Here is a 17,091-nt window from a genome sequence, read left to right on the forward strand (position 1 = left end):
TCTTAACGCGTGTCTTTAATTTAGTTTTATCAGAACCTGAAGCAGGTTTGCTCACATTTTCTGTTCTTTCTGTTTTCTTTTCTACTGAGTGATTTTCATTGATTGTCTGCAAGATGGTTGGTTCTGTTTGATTTTCCTTTAACACCATATTAGTTTCTCTTTTATCAAACTTATTTGTCGAGACCTTCTCACATTCAGGGATCATTGAAACAGCTTCCAAAATGTCTAATTCCCTGGGGGTGATCTTTTCAGTTACAAGCTCTTGGTCTTCTAGCTTTGTATAAGCAAAAACACCACAAGACCCGAGGACGCGGTTTTTAAGGGCATTCCATTTGCCCCGGGCTTTTTTATTCATGTTGCAGAAGCAACAAAGAACGCTAAACAATAATAATAAATAAAAACGCGATTTATTTATTTCAGTTTTCTATGTAAACAATACTATTAAAGATTAACTCTAAATAGTTGTGTTTTTTGTTGTTTTTTTCGTAAACAAACAGATCTACAAAAACACTTGATAAATCACCATACAGGAGTTTGGTGAGAAGTGTTAACTGTAACTGAAAAGTTTTTTTACCTCATTTGTAAGGTTAATTAAACATATTCAGCTTTACTAGGTTCACATTAGCGTTTTCACAAATTAACTACCTAAGGGGCACTGAACACACTTGACATTTTCAAATATCTAACCCTACTATTCAATTAAAAGATAATTGGGTATTGAGGTCAGATGCTTTCTCACCCCTGTTCCACATACTTTAATTAGCAAGAACTGGAAGATAACTTGTAACTTACCACAGAGCAATAAGACAAATCGAAATTAGTGTCAGCTCTTCCATCCACCAAGGATACCTTACAACTGTAGGTTTGGTCGCCCAGGGGAAAGTAACCTTGAGAACCATATCAGTTGGATCTTAAGAAAGAGAGAGTTGTTTTTAAAACAGTTTTACACATTGTATCGATTACATAAAACAGAAAGAATACTTCAAATGTAACTTCATAATAATAGGGAAGCGTATAATTCTTTAAGCTCAAATATAAACTTGATTTAACGTATTAAAAATTTCAATTAAATAAATATGATATTTCTTGCATGTATAATATATTTTCATATTAAGCATTGATAACAACCTTTACAATTTGACAACTGCATATATACATTTTATCTTTACATATTAAACAGATAATTAGCAAAGAAAAATGACGCCTGTTGTATTATTTGAGCTCCTTACTAGTAGACAAATAGTACAGTTGTGTAATGACAACAACTATATAGTTATATAACGGGAAATCAATTAGGTTTTCCAACATATTTACATTGTGAGACGATATATCACGAAACCTACTGACTTTCCATTCCAAACACACGTGATCAGACTATATAAGAAAAATCTAGACATTTTCTTTACGATAATTGACATATTTTACAACTCAGTATAACACAGTGAGTTAAATCAACTTCGATTCACTTAAATTGTAAGAATATATAACACAAATTAAACAAACCGTCTTTCCATTGACTACTTAATATAGCCAGTTTGTTTAATCGCTATTCACTTGCTGTATTAAGTTTTATAATTAGCTTCTTTTATTATGGTACATTATTCTTTTATGCTATCGAATCGTATCCACTGAATGGTAGTTTCTGCGTTTTTATAACACTATTAAAAACAGTAATTTTTACAAATTTCTCTTTACTGTAAATTTCCCAAATAAAGAACGATACCATTTTGACCACAAACACTGAACGTCGTACGTCACTAATGATGAAGTTTTTTCGCTTACTTGGTAACAATTCATTCCAATAGTTTTATTCAGAATTTATGAGACGGTGCTTACGTTTTGATAATCCAATGTTATTATTACCTTATATTAAGAGATTTGTTTTGTATTTTAACAAATTACTGTATTTTATTACAAAAACGACATTATGTACACAAAATAAACATACTAAACATAGATTTAAGTTATGTTTTGGGACATACACTGTTTTAGTTAAATATCTTTAGGTCTTTTTAGTTATAATGTGACGCACACAGATGTGCTATCGAGACACCGTTATATTTGTTTGTTTTTCAATTTCGCGGATACCTGAACGAGGGCTTTCAGCGCTAGCCGTTCCTAATTTTGAAATGATATGCTGGAGGTAAGACAGCTATTCAATACTATTTGTCGTAAATGTTTGAGCCCATCTTTAAAAACGAATAGTAGGATTTCCCAGTAAAAGCAAAGCTTTTTAATGCACTAAAAACCATGAAAGTTATGAAGAAGTATTGTATTATAACAATCTGTTTGAACAAAAATAAGCATCTTTAAAATGTTAAGGAAACAATAAAAGAAAACTTTAAAACCCTTTTGTTCCATTACTTCTACAAAGATCTTTATTATCAGCTCCTTCTTCATCAGTAATTTCGTCATCAGGACAAGCTACACAGGCGTCAGCACCAAATGATGTCATGTAAGTCCCTCCTGGACACGGCAGGCAGTGAGTTTGGAATCCGTTGTCATAGTGACATGGATCTAAAAGCGTTAAAAGTACATAGCTAAACATTTATTTACCCAGTGTTAATTTTATTGTTCTAACAACGTCTTTAGTGTCAAAAAACGTATTTCTTTAACTAAAATTCCATATTTTTAAAGGTCTTTCATCTATTTGTGTTTAATGTGAACGGTTTAAAGTAATTGAGTATCATATATACTTACAACACCTGTAAACATCTCTTTGGTATCCTCGAGTACAGTTGAGATTCTCGGCTGGAACATACACTGGAGAAAACAACAGAGAGTTAATATTTTTATTAGCACGTTTTGTTTGTTTGGGAATTTCGAACAAAGCTACTCGAGGGCTATCTGTGCTAGCCGTCCCTAATTTAGCAGTGTAAGACTAGAGGGAAGGCAGCTAGTCATCACCACCCACCGCCAACTCTTGGGCTAGTCTTTACCAACGAATAGTGGGATTGACTGTCACATTATACACCCCCCACGGCTGGGAGGGCGAGCATGTTTAGCGCGACGCGGGCGCGAACCTGCGACCCTCGGATTACGAGTCGCACGCCTTACGCGCTAGGCCATAGCACGTTTTGTGTCACCATTGGAATTTTAAGGTTTTTCACAATGAGCACGACGCACTCGTTATAATATTAATTATGACTCACTCTGTAAAATAACAACATAAATGTTATTTTTCGTGAGAAAAATAAAACGTGTCAAAACAGTTTCTTAACAGTAGACTTTTGTTTCTTTATGTACTTCCTGATTAAGTTAACTAATGAAACTAATCACACAAACTTGGAAATTTATGAAATTACACACGATCTTTTTTTTATTGGTACATTTGATTTCTGTTGGTGTTTCCCTTGTAAAATTCTTATTTGTCACAGTTAAAATGTTGTCACTCTTTATGTTAATATCAGTTATGTAAATACAGGTTCTTTTGGGAATATTACGTTGGTAAAATGTATCAGTATATGATTTTGAGGTGTCTTGAAAACAACAAAATATCAAATAATGTCTTTATATGCAGAAGTTGCATGAAATTCATTCCGAGAAAATTTTTCATTTGAAGTTAATATCAAAGCAAATACTTAATTTTTTGTGGATTTATCAAGATAAATAATATTGCGATCTAACACCTTTCACTGTAAATTTAAAGTATTGTTTATTCAAAATACGTTCTTAAAAAAACTTCGTAGATATGATTTGTATCTTTACAGTTCATAAGATTTTGCTTCAACATTCATAAATTGAGTTCATTATGTCAAAATAACTTGAGTAATAACTGTTGCTAAAATAAAGTTTACATATTATAAATGAAAATTCAAACTCATTCCCCTTACATTTCCTTCTTTCTATATTGAAAAATTTATAACACTGTTTATTGTATGTTTATATTGATATTTATAACACTGTTTATTTTATGTTTATATTAATATTTGTAACACTGTTTATTTTATGTTTATATAAATATTTATACTAAAGATTGTTTAATTCATTAATTTTATTGATTTACTGAAGATGAAATATGTGTAATTCAAAACATTCATTACAGATGTTTACATGTGTTGCCATGGCTCTACTTTATATTTTCATTTTTGTTTCTATGCTTTAAAAAATTAAGTTTTTATTGCCAGATAAAGTATTTTTATATAAGATCAAAACATGTAAAAATAAAACACACATTATAGTCACGATGAAAGCTTCCTATTTATTTAAACCAACAAGTTCCACTGCACATACTAAACACGAATTATCAGCTCATACTAACCCCTCAACTTTAGTATGTCTTGTACTCCAGGTATTGATAACACAAACACAGTCAAACAAGCCTTAATAAAATATTGTGTGTAATAAGTAAACTTTTATAATCTATTCTTTATTGCTGAGTCACAGAACTGAAATATGTGTTACAATATCCAAATTAGTCAGTGGACATGTAATATCTGAAGATATAATTTCAAACAATATTTAAATCAACATAAGCCATTGAAATTTATAAAAACAAAATAAGTAAATGTGGCAAACATCATAATGTCGTTTAAATAATTATAATTGCAAGTTTACAACTTAGTTAAACATCCAAAGTATGACAATACAAGATGTTGAGTATTTTACATCACATGTTAAGCATGTATAAATGTAAAGCTAAATTAAATAATGTTACTTACATGTATAAATCCTTACCAAAAATAGTTCAAGAACACATTACTTTTTATATATGTAAAAACAGCTGGTATTGGTTTAGAAAACTCCATTTTTGCTCCTCCACATAGAGTTTTCTCTACCCACACCAGTCGTTTTTACATATATATTTTTCTCTATAAGTGGGTTTTCTTGCCATCTCAGAATATTACTGTTTACTTTATAATGTGCTTGCACCAATGTACACAACACATGGTGAGGGCTGTAACTGTACACACTAATTCAGTGTCAGATTTACAAATCATATCCACAGAAACAGTTATTTTTCAACAGGCTTTATGAACTATTGTGAAAGAATAATTGTGGTTGTGAAACGAGTCACAAAGATTTTTAAATTTAAGAGGTGTTTTATGGTGAATGTTTATAACTGTGGTATACTTATCTGATGATTCTCAACATATGGAACAGTAATTTAAATAATAAACTCAAAGCTCTATAAATTGATAAAATCCTATAACCAAAGTACTTTAAAGGTGGATCTTCCTTCTTCAGGAGCAAACTTAGAATCAAAATTAGTATCGTTTTGTATCAAGACTTCTTGAGTCTGTGTTTTTATGACTCAAAGTTCTATAACAATGGTTTTAATGGTTGTTCAGTATTTTGCTAAAATTGTTACAGTCTATCCACATTTCTCTTTAAACCACATTAGTATGTAAAACTGTAAGCATCTGTTGCTTCTCTTTAATAAATTGTGTGCATATCATCCAAACAAAGAATTAGCGCTCTTGATTCAATAATCAGATTACCACAGTAATAAGTAGAACTGTAAAAATCTATTGTTTCTCTATGGTGGCATTTACCCATATCATCTGAACAAAATATTACCACATCTTGATTCAATAAATGAATTATTTGGTTTTGAATTTCACACAAAGCTACACTAGGGCTGTTTGTGCTAGTCTTCCCTAATTTAGCGGTGTAAGACTAGAGGGACAGCAGCTAGTCATCACCACTTACTGCCAATTTTGGGCAACTCTTTTACCAATGAATAGTGGGATTGACCATTACATTATAATCCCCCCATGGCTAAAAAGACTGGCATGTTTGGTGGGACGGGGATTTGAACCAAGACCCTGAGATTATGAGCTAAGTGCCTTAACCACCTGACCATGCTGGGCCCAACAAACAAATAATAATATCAATATACAGAACTCTAAGAATTTATCATTTTCTTAATGAATTGTGTGTTTATCATATGAACAAAGAATTAACAGAACTAGATCCAACAATCAGCCTTTTGTGAAAGAAAGTCAGTATATCTAAATAAGCATTTCCTAAAACGAAAGAGATGGATGTGACCAACTTGTTTAATTCTCTAAATATAATAATTTATCATAAAACAGATAAAACAGGAGGTTCTTATTTTACATTCTATCTTGTAAATATTGGTAAGTTTAAGTTTCTATTTCTTAAAAAAAACTACAGACTTTGTCTGTGGATATCACAAACAAATAATTAAAGCCAAAATGTATGCAGTTCATCACATGACACAGAAAAAACAATATTTATGAATTTATTTTAATATTAATATTTAAATGAATTAACTACTAACCATTGTGGGTCTGACAAATATTAAGTTTTCAGTGTTTATGGCAGTATCAGCCTGAGATAAGTTCAGGTTCAACAATCAGTCTTTTGTAAAAGAAAACTTCAAAGAGTTATTACTACAATAGCTTCATCACATTTGAAGAATGTTATGTTATTCATTAGTTTATTTTATAAATTCTCTTAATAAATTACTGTATTGTGGTTTATGTGATGAACCTTACTTTTCCATTATTTTCAAAGATGCATGTATAAGTTCTCATTAACATTCTGAACCAACCTAACTTAACATGTGAGCCTGAATAAACAGTATGGCTGTGAAACTTTAGTCACTGAGGTGATCTCAGTGATGTATAATAAATTCATGTTCTAGTTTCACTGTAATTACTTGTACTATCTATTTTTTTAAATTTCCTGTACACACAAACTGTGTAATCAGTGCTGGATAAAAATAAGTAATAAGTGTGCCAAATTGATAAATATAAAATGCATTGTTGAATGAATTTAATAAAGTTATTTTTTGATATGTTTTTATGATGTATTCAGGGTATTTTACACTAAGATTCTGATAACAAACATATCAAACTGTAACAATGGAATAAATTCTACTCAATTTAAAACCCCTGATTACATTTATCACAAATATAAAGTGTTAGTTAAACATAAAATGGTAAACTGATTCTGGTTCTGAGTCTTGTTCTCAGATTTTACTCATTATTCATATCACATTACAATTAGTATTGAGTATAAATATCTACTGGAAATACTGTTTAATAAAAGTTATCATTTGACATCCCTGTAGATACAACTACAGTATGGAGATGTTGGGATGTTTGAATACTAGCTTAAATAATTGTTGATGTTACATAATAAATTACTTTTCATTTCCTAATGTTAATAAAGATTATACACAAACACACACACATGAGTTCATTGCAAAACTATAAAGCTTACCTAACAATAAAAATTATAATGAGTAATTTGAAATATTGGAAGTAGCTAGAAAACAACCAAAAAGTACCATAAATAGACGAACATTTACAAGAACATGTTTTAAACTACAGAAATTAACATTATCAGAAGTCAACATATACTGGAAAGTTGTGTATAGAATTCAGAGGTAATTATTACTTTTACAAGAACATGTTTTAAACAACAAATTAACATTATCAGAAGTCAACATATACTGCAAAGTTGTGTATAGAATTCAGAGGTAATTATTACATTTACAAGAACATATTTTAAACTACAGTAATTAACATTAGCAGAAGTCAACATATACTGCAAAGTTGTGTGTAGAATTCAGAGGTAATTATTACACATCTCTACCAGCAACAATTTATATCAATGTTAACCCAATGTAAACTTGTTTTTCTTACTATCTTGGAGAATTTTTCAAGCATTTAAATAAGCAACAACAGATTTTTAACCTCTTTATAATATTACACCTTTCAAGAATTATATTTTGTCTACATATTTTATAAACTTACCTGTACAGTACCACGAAAGGTAACCTCAAACTCCCTGTATACTTCACAGATGATATCAACTAGTGTAACATGGAGATTTACAGCACTAGCTTAAAATGTATGCTTCATTATGGCTAAATTAATTACTATTTCTGTTATCTTAATATTTAAGATGTAGTAACACCCCTCATAAACATTACCTTTCATAGCTAAATAATTTCTAAAATGCACACATATATACTTATTTACAGTATCTGTATTTTATAAACTATATCAGATCCACACAACTGTTAATCATTTCATTTACAGTAATATATATTAAAAATTGTTCACAAAATTCAAATGATGATGGTGGTTTAGTATGAAACTGTTAACATTTCCTAAATAAAAATAAATAATGTTAAATTTTCCAAAAGTATTTATCAGATGTTAATACTTACATTTTAATTATATCAGACACAGATCATGTAACATAACAGAAATAATGTTTTCCTGTTTCAAGGTAACAATTCTACTGATACAGTTTCTTTATCCAGCTATATTCACCTGTCAACATGTAACATTTCCAGTGTCTATATGTAATAAAAACATGCCAATCAAGTTTTATAGACTACATAAAAATACTTAACTAATTAATCTAAATTTTACACAGATATGTTGTAACACATTCTTACTGCTTTCTTTCTTATGTAGAACTTTCATAATTTCTACAGAACTTATACATTTATGTATACATATGTAATGAACATTTTACAAATTAGAGCAATGAAGTATTTTTTGTGGCAGATATGTTGTATCTACAGAATAGAGTACTTTATATTTATCTGTGCTTAACAACTTATTATCGTCTGCCTCGTTCTACTATTTTTATTTTATTTCTTCTTGATTTCCTTTCACTGTTTCTTCAATTAGCCACTTAGTAACTCAGCAGCATGTTTTGGACACTTAATATAAGGTTGATGGACACAGCACGGATATCCCATTCTGTAGCTTTGTGTTTTACTACAAATCAACAAACAACTCCAGTAACACTCATGAGGTCATCTCAAAGATTAAAGTTTAATTAATATTATATTTTAATTTCACCAAAATAATCCCAGTTCTGAACTTCATTAACATATTATATCTTTAGTTGATTTTTTATTACCTGTTAAAATTATGTCACGTTCGGTTTAATTATGTATTAAAAAATCAATTTATTTCTGCCTTCGTCTGCTACAGATTTGTTAATCTTCAAATTTAGTTTTACATTTACTGTCTATAATTTTGAAAATTAAAAAGTAGATATAAACATCCTGTGTCAAACTTTATGTAATGTTCAAATATATGTATTTGTAAACATAGACTGATATGAAATTCTGTGTAATAGTGTTTTGCGCTTATAAAGTATCTTTTATTTTATCCTTGGCCCGGCATGGCCAAGCGTGTCAAGGCGTGGACTCGTAATCTGAGGGTCGCGGGTTCGCATCCCCGTCGCGCGAAACATACTCGCCCTTTCAGCCGTGCTGGCGTTATAATGTGACGGTCAATCCCATTGTTCGTTGGTAAAAGAATAGCCCAATAGTTGGCAGTGGGTGGTGATGACTAGCTGCCTTCCCTCTAGTTTACACTGCTAAAGTAGGGACGGCTTGCACAGATCGCCCTCGAGTAGCTATGTGCGAAATTCAAAAACAAACAAACAAATTTTTATCCTTAATACCAATCTATCTGACGTTCATATCAAGTCAAACATATCCTTGTTTATTACGTAATGAAGTAAAAAAACTATTCTCTAACCACTTAAGTCGTTAACTTGTCCAAACTTACACATCATGGAGTCTAGCAGGTCATGTGAGTCATGGTTTCATAAACTGTTACCAGAAGGCAGTATCAGAAGAAGTAATTCGTGATGACGAGAAACACTTGAAGTAAAAATATGTCTCAGGACAGCTGGTATGGGTATTAACACTTTACTAACAAAGCAGAAAACAACGTTTCGACCTTCTTTGGTTATCTTCAGGTTAACAAAGATACAATATTAGTTGGAGTTGTATTACTAGAATCGTTTACAAACTGTAATGTATTAAACTGTTGTGTTGTTGTTGTTAAGTTGAAAACTACCCAAACAGATATCTACACTCTCCTCACCGAAAGTAATGAAACCAAATTTGTAGCGTTATCAGCCCTTTGTCTTATCGCTGAGCCAAGTAATGCAGTAAAGTTGTATTCACCTGTTTCTAGACGATCGTATATGAAAGTATCTACTCATACATTTAATGTTCTCAGATTTATATGATATAAATATATAACTAAAGCTTGACGGTCAAGTCTTTGTATATAAAGTCAGCATGTTACACATATTGGTCAAATGCTTTTGCAATGTTTAGGAAGATAAAGTAACAAACATTATCTACTGTAATGTGATACAAAAGTGATTTTGACTTTGTAAGCACATTTACCCTTTATTAATATTTTATGAAGCTTGAATTAATATGTATATTTGTTATTTTTCTGTAGGAATTAAACTCACTATCCACTAGTTCTAATGAAATGGAGAAGCTAGAGAAACAGACTGTTTACAGTTTAGATTTCACTACATTCACTCTCAGCTATTAACATATAAGTAAACTTACAAGCTAAAGAAAGACACAATAACAAGTTATTTTATTATGTAGGGTGAAGAAGGGGGAAATCTTTTCATATAATTAAATTTTTTACATGTTTACAGATTATTTTATAACAGACATTTTGGAGGTATATATCAAGGGTCAAGTGTTCTCGTTCTAATGTTAATCAGTCTAGTCGTTTTTCTGTTATTTGTTCTTTTCACAGATACGATCAAAAGTACGTAGAAAGGTTCATTTGGTTTAAGTTTGTATTGCTCGAATTGGGATAAAGGATTTGCATAATTAAATAATCATCATTGTTCTATCTATTGTATTGTACATTACTCTAACATTTCTACAGAAGGTCAATATCTATAGACTTCAACAGGTTTTTCAAATCGGTAGGCTGTTATAACGGAAAAATTACAAATAAACCTCCAACTCTATCATCTCAGGTGTTATCAACACAGTTATTATTTCAAAATCTTGAAAAAAACCCAATAAAAACAACGTTTTTTCCAGAATTATTGGTGTGGAAGAATTAAGTATGAAGGCTATAAAATTTACATTTAAAGAACCAAATCATTTGTATTTTCTTCAGTTTAGGGATGTTACAGATATTTCACAAAAATATTATTTTGACACTAATAAAGGAAGGTATGAAATTTATTACTAAGTGGTCCATGATTTTGACGGTAAGAAAACAATTTTAAATGGTATAAAACTCATTTGTTTGACGTTAAACACAAAACTACATTAAGCCAAGTATCATTGTCAGTGGAGATAAAATACTTCAAGTTAGGGAATGACATTAAAAACCTCTGTTTTATTCCTGTAGCTTTAGCTATGTTCTCAAAAACCTTTGGCCTACTAAAATTATAAAAGGAATATTTCCCATATTTGTTACACAGAAGAACCATCGATAATTACCAGGGACACGTACCAAACATCAGCCTTTATTCATAAAACACCATGACAACAGTACTCAGAAAGAAATTTTTGGAATGACATCGATAGTAACGGGAGGACCATCGAATCTTTAAAAAAAAAGATGTTTTCAAGTTAAATTAATGTACGTATATGAGTCGTGATAAATTCAGCAGTTTTTACCATGAAAAGAAATACAGTATTTATTCTAATACATCAAACAAAATAGATGTGTGAGCTATCTAATTTGTATAAACATTTAACTTTCGTTAAAAGTAAAGGCAGAGGAACTGCATAGTAACGCTATTAATAAAAGTGATGACAAAACTGCCAAGATAATCATTGAAATTAATAAAGATGACATTCTTGATTATAAACACAATTTGAATATTATGCCATAATTTTCTATGGTTTACCTTATATTTATAAAGAAGGAGTTTCATTACGACCTATTGTTTTCGACAATTGAGTTTTCAGCCATACTTTACTGGGCTGTAGTTGAAGTTTTAAAATGTTCACTATCATTGAATCTACATAAATAAATATCAGTATGTGTGTATGTGTCTGTTTCTGTATTATTTAATTACATAAAAGCATTATTGATTGTATCAATACCTTTAGTACATTAAAAAGTGAGCTTAAGTTTCATGACAGTTGACAGCAAAAAAGAGAAGACCCAGGTGAATATTATATTCTTTGTTTTTCATGAGTATGTTTTATTTATTATTTATATCACTGAGTAAAATGTACAAAATAGTAACTTATGAGATAAGGTAAAGTAATTCTTTTTAATATGGTATGCTTGTATGCAGCTCATGGGTTATTTAATTTTTGGGTTTTGGTTCCAGTTTCGAATCTCTTGTGAAAACAATCTTGTGAGGGCTGTTAACGTGTTTAATTTGATTATTCTTTTTAGGTTTATGTACAATAAGTTTATGTTCGCTTTGGCAACGTTTCAACTGACACGTGGGTGTTAATTTTGAAGCTCTACCAATAACAAATTTGTTTCGGTTTTCAGTATTTTCAATAACAATAAAAACGTTTCTCTGATGATGTTCTGGTTTACTGCCAAGTCTTACAGTAATAATTTTATCAACATTGTGAAAACGTCTAGTGGAGGGAGGCCTGATGTTGTTTGACACCTCCCTCTGGATACGTTCATCGTCTTTCACTTCTTTTGGTGTTTCTGTCTGAAGATGTAAATCATAATTAGTGAGGCAACAACACTCATCAATCGAAAAAAATGTTTTAATAACAATAATCAGTTAATAAACATTTTAAAAATATATAATTTATTCTTTATGTAACAATCATTTTACTATAATATGAGTAAAACCAAATAAGTGTTTATATGAAAATTGTAAATTATGAAATTGGTTTAAGATGTCTGATAAACGTTTTCTCGAAACTACGAAATATATCTCAAGCATTGTCCCAAATAGTGAGGAAGGTAATATAGAGCAGATAATAGCTTTAAATAATGTTTGACATTTATGTTTTGTACGTTCACAAATACTAACTTGCTAAAACAAGATAAAACTACTGTTATAAACAAATGTTAGTTATTTTCCTCATTTCATTGTTATATAAATTAAGCATGAAAAGGTATGTAATCTGAACTACAAATGACTATAAAGAGGAAGAGTTTTCAAACTGTCTTATCATAGTTGTAACACTGTAGTAAATCACGGAGTTTATAGTACTTTAAAATATTCAATAATCTTAGTAAAGTCCAAAAGAAGACAACTGGATATTTCACTAAATGTCTGTAAGACCAATGAAAGTTGGCTGACTATAAAAAACAAACACTGTTGTAAAATGTCTCAAAGTGTTATTAACATGATATGGTGGAATCACTTGTAACAAAATGGTACAAATACACTGGTACTAAACTAAGAATAATAAAGTCCACATTTAAGTAAGTTACCGTGATCTAACGATTCGCAGCAATTATGTGATAACTGTTAAAAACAGAATCAGATGTTAGTAGTTACAACAGAACTACATTTCAGTGTATGTACGGTTAAAAACACAAGAAATTTGACAATATTAACAAATAAAAGGTATATTATAGTTATAGTAAGACACAAAATAACTCACTTTAATATCAGTAGTGGAAATATGTGTGGAAATGAAAAATCACGAACGGACATTCTGACCTTTATGTTTTTCAGATGTCATTAATGCTGTACATAATAGCAATGGAAGTACCTTTTACACTATCATATATGTTTACGTTTTTTTCTGGCTTTAGCTAAATGGATGATAATTGTCTTCCCACATATAATAATATTGAAGAAGAGGTGATTGACCAGTTTAACTAGGGTACAGACTTATCAGACCTCAATAGTATCGAACATGTATAGGTCTCTTTTGAAGAAGAATTACATGTATTCAAATGACTCTGAATGCATGTTTTTCTGTAGTTGTGGATGTCTTAACAACACTCATTGTAAGCATGCAACATCGATATCATATTGATCACTCAGTTTGACATAGTATGCATTACATTAAAGTGAAATGTTTTAACTACACTAAATATTAATCATAAACGTAATATGAATGAGAAATTAATTCAATTTTGAACCAGATACAGATATTCACAGAAATTAAATATGAGAATGGTTGTAATTATTTTATAACAGTAATTTTGCATTAACATTAATAATGTACTATTAATTCCATTATATTTTAGTTGCTTCTTGCAATATATATATATGTAGGTATAAATAAACTTGTACGAAGTGAAAGTTTAATATTAAGAGCAGATCCTTGTTATTAATGGTTATATACCGATGCTGTATAATACTGACTACTATAAAGTGAAAGAACTTTAAACATACGAACCGTTGTTAGTGAATCAGATTTTAATGTCTCTTCAGGTTTGTCATCATTCACGATTGTCTTAACGCGTGTCTTTAATTCAGTTTTATCAGGACTTGAAGCAGGCTTGCTCACGTTTTCTGTTCTTTCTGTTTTCTTTTCTACTGAGTGATTTTCATTGATTGTCTGCAAGATGGTTGGTTCTGTTTGATTTTCCTTTAACACCATATTAGTTTCTCTTTTATCAAACTTATTTGTCGAGACCTTCTCACATTCAGGGATCATTGAAACAGCTTCCAAAATGTCTAATTCCCTGGGGGTGATCTTTTCAGTTACAAGCTCTTGGTCTTCTAGCTTTGTATAAGCAAAAACACCACAAGACCCGAGGACGCGGTTTATAAGGGCATTCCATTTGCCCCGGGCTTTTTTATTCATGTTGCAGAAGCAACAAAGAACGCTAAACAATAATAAAATAATAATAAATAAAAACGCGATTTATTTATTTTAGTTTTCTATGTAAACAATACTATTAAAGATTAACTCTAAATAGTTGTGTTTTTTGTTGTTTTTTTCGTAAACAAACAGATCTACAAAAACACTTGATAAATCACCATACAGGAGTTTGGTGAGAAGTGTTAACTGTAACTGAAAAGTTTTTTTACCTCATTTGTAAGGTTAATTAAACATATTCAGCTTTACTAGGTTCACATTAGCGTTTTCACAAATTAACTACCTAAGGGGCACTGAACACATTTGACATTTTCAAATATCTAACCCTACTATTCAATTAAAAGATAATTGGGTATTGAGGTCAGATGCTTTCTCACCCCTGTTCCACATACTTTAATTAGCAAGAACTGGAAGATAACTTGTAACTTACCACAGAGCAATAAGACAAATCGAAATTAGTGTCAGCTCTTCCATCCACCAAGGATACCTTACAACTGTAGGTTTGGTCGCCCAGGGGAAAGTAACCTTGAGAACCATATCAGTTGGATCTTAAGAGAGAGAGAGTTGTTTTTAAAACAGTTTTACACATTGTATCGATTACATAAAACAGAAAGAATACTTCAAATGTAACTTCATAATAATTGGGAAGTGTATAATTCTTTAAGCTCAAATATAAACTTGATTTAACATATTAAAAATTTCAATTAAATAAATATGATATTTCTTGCATGTATAATATATTTTCATATTAAGCATTGATAACAACCTTTACAATTTGACAACTGTATATATACATTTTATCTTTACATATTAAACAGATAATTAGCAAAGAAAAATGACGCCTGTTGTATTACTTGAGCTCCTTACTAGTAAACAAATAGTACAGTTGTGTAATAACCACAACTATATAGTTATATAACGGGAAATCAATTAGGTTTTCCAACATATTTACATTGTGAGACGATATATCACGAAACCTACTGACTTTCCATTCCATACACACGTGATCACACTATATAAGAAAAATCTCGACATTTTCTTTACGATAATTGACATATTTTACAACTCAGTATAACACAGTGAGTTAAATCAACTTCGATTCACTTAAATTGTAAGAATATATAACACAAATTAAACAAACCGTCTTTCCATTGACTACTTAATATAGCCAGTTTGTTTAATCGCTATTCACTTGCTGTATTAAGTTTTATAATTAGCTTCTTTTATTATGGTACATTATTCTTTTATGCTATCGAATCGTATCCACTGAATGGTAGTTTCTGCGTTTTTATAACACTATTAAAAACAGTAATTTTTACAAATTTCTCTTTACTGTAAATTTCCCAAATAAAGAACGATACCATTTTGACCACAAACACTGAACGTCGTACGTCACTAATGATGAAGTTTTTTCGCTTACTTGGTAACAATTCTTTCCAATAGTTTTATTCAGAACTTATGAGACGGTGCTTACGTTTTGATAATCCAATGTTATTATTACCTTATATTAAGACATTTGTTTTGTATTTTAACAAATTACTGTATTTTATTACAAAAAACGACATTATGTACACAAAATAAACATACAAAACATAGATTTAAGTTATGTTTTGGGACATACACTGTTTTAGTTAAATATCTTTAGGTCTTTTTAGTTATAATGTGACGCACACAGATGTGCTATCGAGACACCGTTATATTTGTTTGTTTTTCAATTTCGCGGATACCTGAACGAGGGCTTTCAGCGCCAGCCGTTCCTAATTTTGAAATGATATGCTGGAGGTAAGACAGCTATTCAATACTATTTGTCGTAAACGTTTGAGCCCATCTTTAAAAACGAATAGTAGGATTTCCCAGTAAAAGCAAAGCTTTTTAATGCACTAAAAACCATGAAAGTTATGAAGAAGTATCGTATTATAACAATCTGTTTGTACAAAAATAAACATCTTTAAAATGTTAAGGAAACAATAAAAGAAAACTTTAAAACCCTTTTGTTCCATTACTTCTACAAAGATCTTTATTATCAGCTCCTTCTTCATCAGTAATTTCGTCATCAGGACAAGCTACACAGGCGTCAGCACCAAATGATGTCATGTAAGTCCCTCCTGGACACGGCAGGCAGTGAGTTTGGAATCCGTTGTCATAGTGACCAGGAGGACATGGATCTAAAAGCGTTAAAAGTACATAGCTAAACATTTATTTACCCAGTGTTAATTTTATTGTTCTAACAACGTCTTTAGTATCAAAAAAACGTATTTGTTTAACTAAAATTCCATATTTTTAAAAGTCTTTCATCTATTTGTGTTTAATGTGAACGGTTTAAAGTAATTGAGTATCATATATACTTACAACACCTGTAAACATCTCTTTGGTATCCTCGAGTACAGTTGAGATTCTCGGCTGGAACATACACTGGAGAAAACAACAGAGAGTTAATATTTTTATTAGCACGTTTTGTGTCACCATTGGAATTTTAAGGTTTTTCACAATGAGCACGACGCACTCGTTATAATATTAATTATGACTCACTCTGTAAAATAACAACATAAATGTTATTTTTCGTGAGAAAAATAAAACGTGTCAAAACAGTTTCTTAA

General features: G+C 30.4%; 2 protein-coding genes and 1 long non-coding RNA gene across 5 annotated transcripts in view; 2 read left to right on the forward strand and 1 right to left on the reverse strand.

The window, feature by feature from the left end:
- The window catches only part of LOC143226260 (uncharacterized), a 58,305-nt gene extending 54,120 nt beyond the window's left edge, over positions 1–4,185 (forward strand). The window contains exon 4 of one of the 2 annotated variants that reach the window (XR_013014467.1): positions 2,375–4,185. This is a non-coding gene — a long non-coding RNA (uncharacterized LOC143226260). The remainder of the gene's footprint in view (positions 1–2,374) is intronic. The other variant, XR_013014464.1, reaches the window with a different exon arrangement.
- The window catches only part of LOC143226255 (uncharacterized), a 283,013-nt gene that overhangs the window by 147,956 nt on the left and 117,966 nt on the right, over positions 1–17,091 (forward strand). The window lies entirely within an intron of this gene.
- On the reverse strand, positions 12,152–16,908 carry LOC143226249 (signal peptide, CUB and EGF-like domain-containing protein 2). 2 transcript variants are annotated; one of them, XR_013014432.1, is made up of 3 exons: positions 16,844–16,908; positions 14,925–15,042; positions 12,152–12,411 (listed from the first exon to the last, which is right to left on the reverse strand). XR_013014432.1 is itself a non-coding variant. In XM_076457013.1 (3 exons), coding segments are annotated over exons 1-3 (312 nt in total). In that variant the 5' UTR covers positions 16,691–16,754; the 3' UTR covers positions 12,152–12,410. The 2 variants fall into 2 exon arrangements, 1 of the variants encoding a protein (XP_076313128.1); XM_076457013.1 differs by lacking the exon at positions 16,844–16,908 and adding an exon at positions 16,498–16,754.

Source organism: Tachypleus tridentatus, chromosome 9 (assembly GCF_004210375.1).
Source record: "Tachypleus tridentatus isolate NWPU-2018 chromosome 9, ASM421037v1, whole genome shotgun sequence".
NCBI lineage: Eukaryota > Metazoa > Arthropoda > Merostomata > Xiphosura > Limulidae > Tachypleus > Tachypleus tridentatus.

Coding starts and splice junctions, on each gene's coding strand:
- LOC143226249 (XM_076457013.1), bottom strand. CDS start 16,690: ATGTTTAGCTATGTACTTTTAACGCTTTTAGATCCATGTCCTCCTGGT. Junction 15,043..16,497: donor TAATAAAGATCTTTGTAGAA/GTAATGGAACAA, acceptor CTCTCTCTTAAG/ATCCAACTGATATGGTTCTC.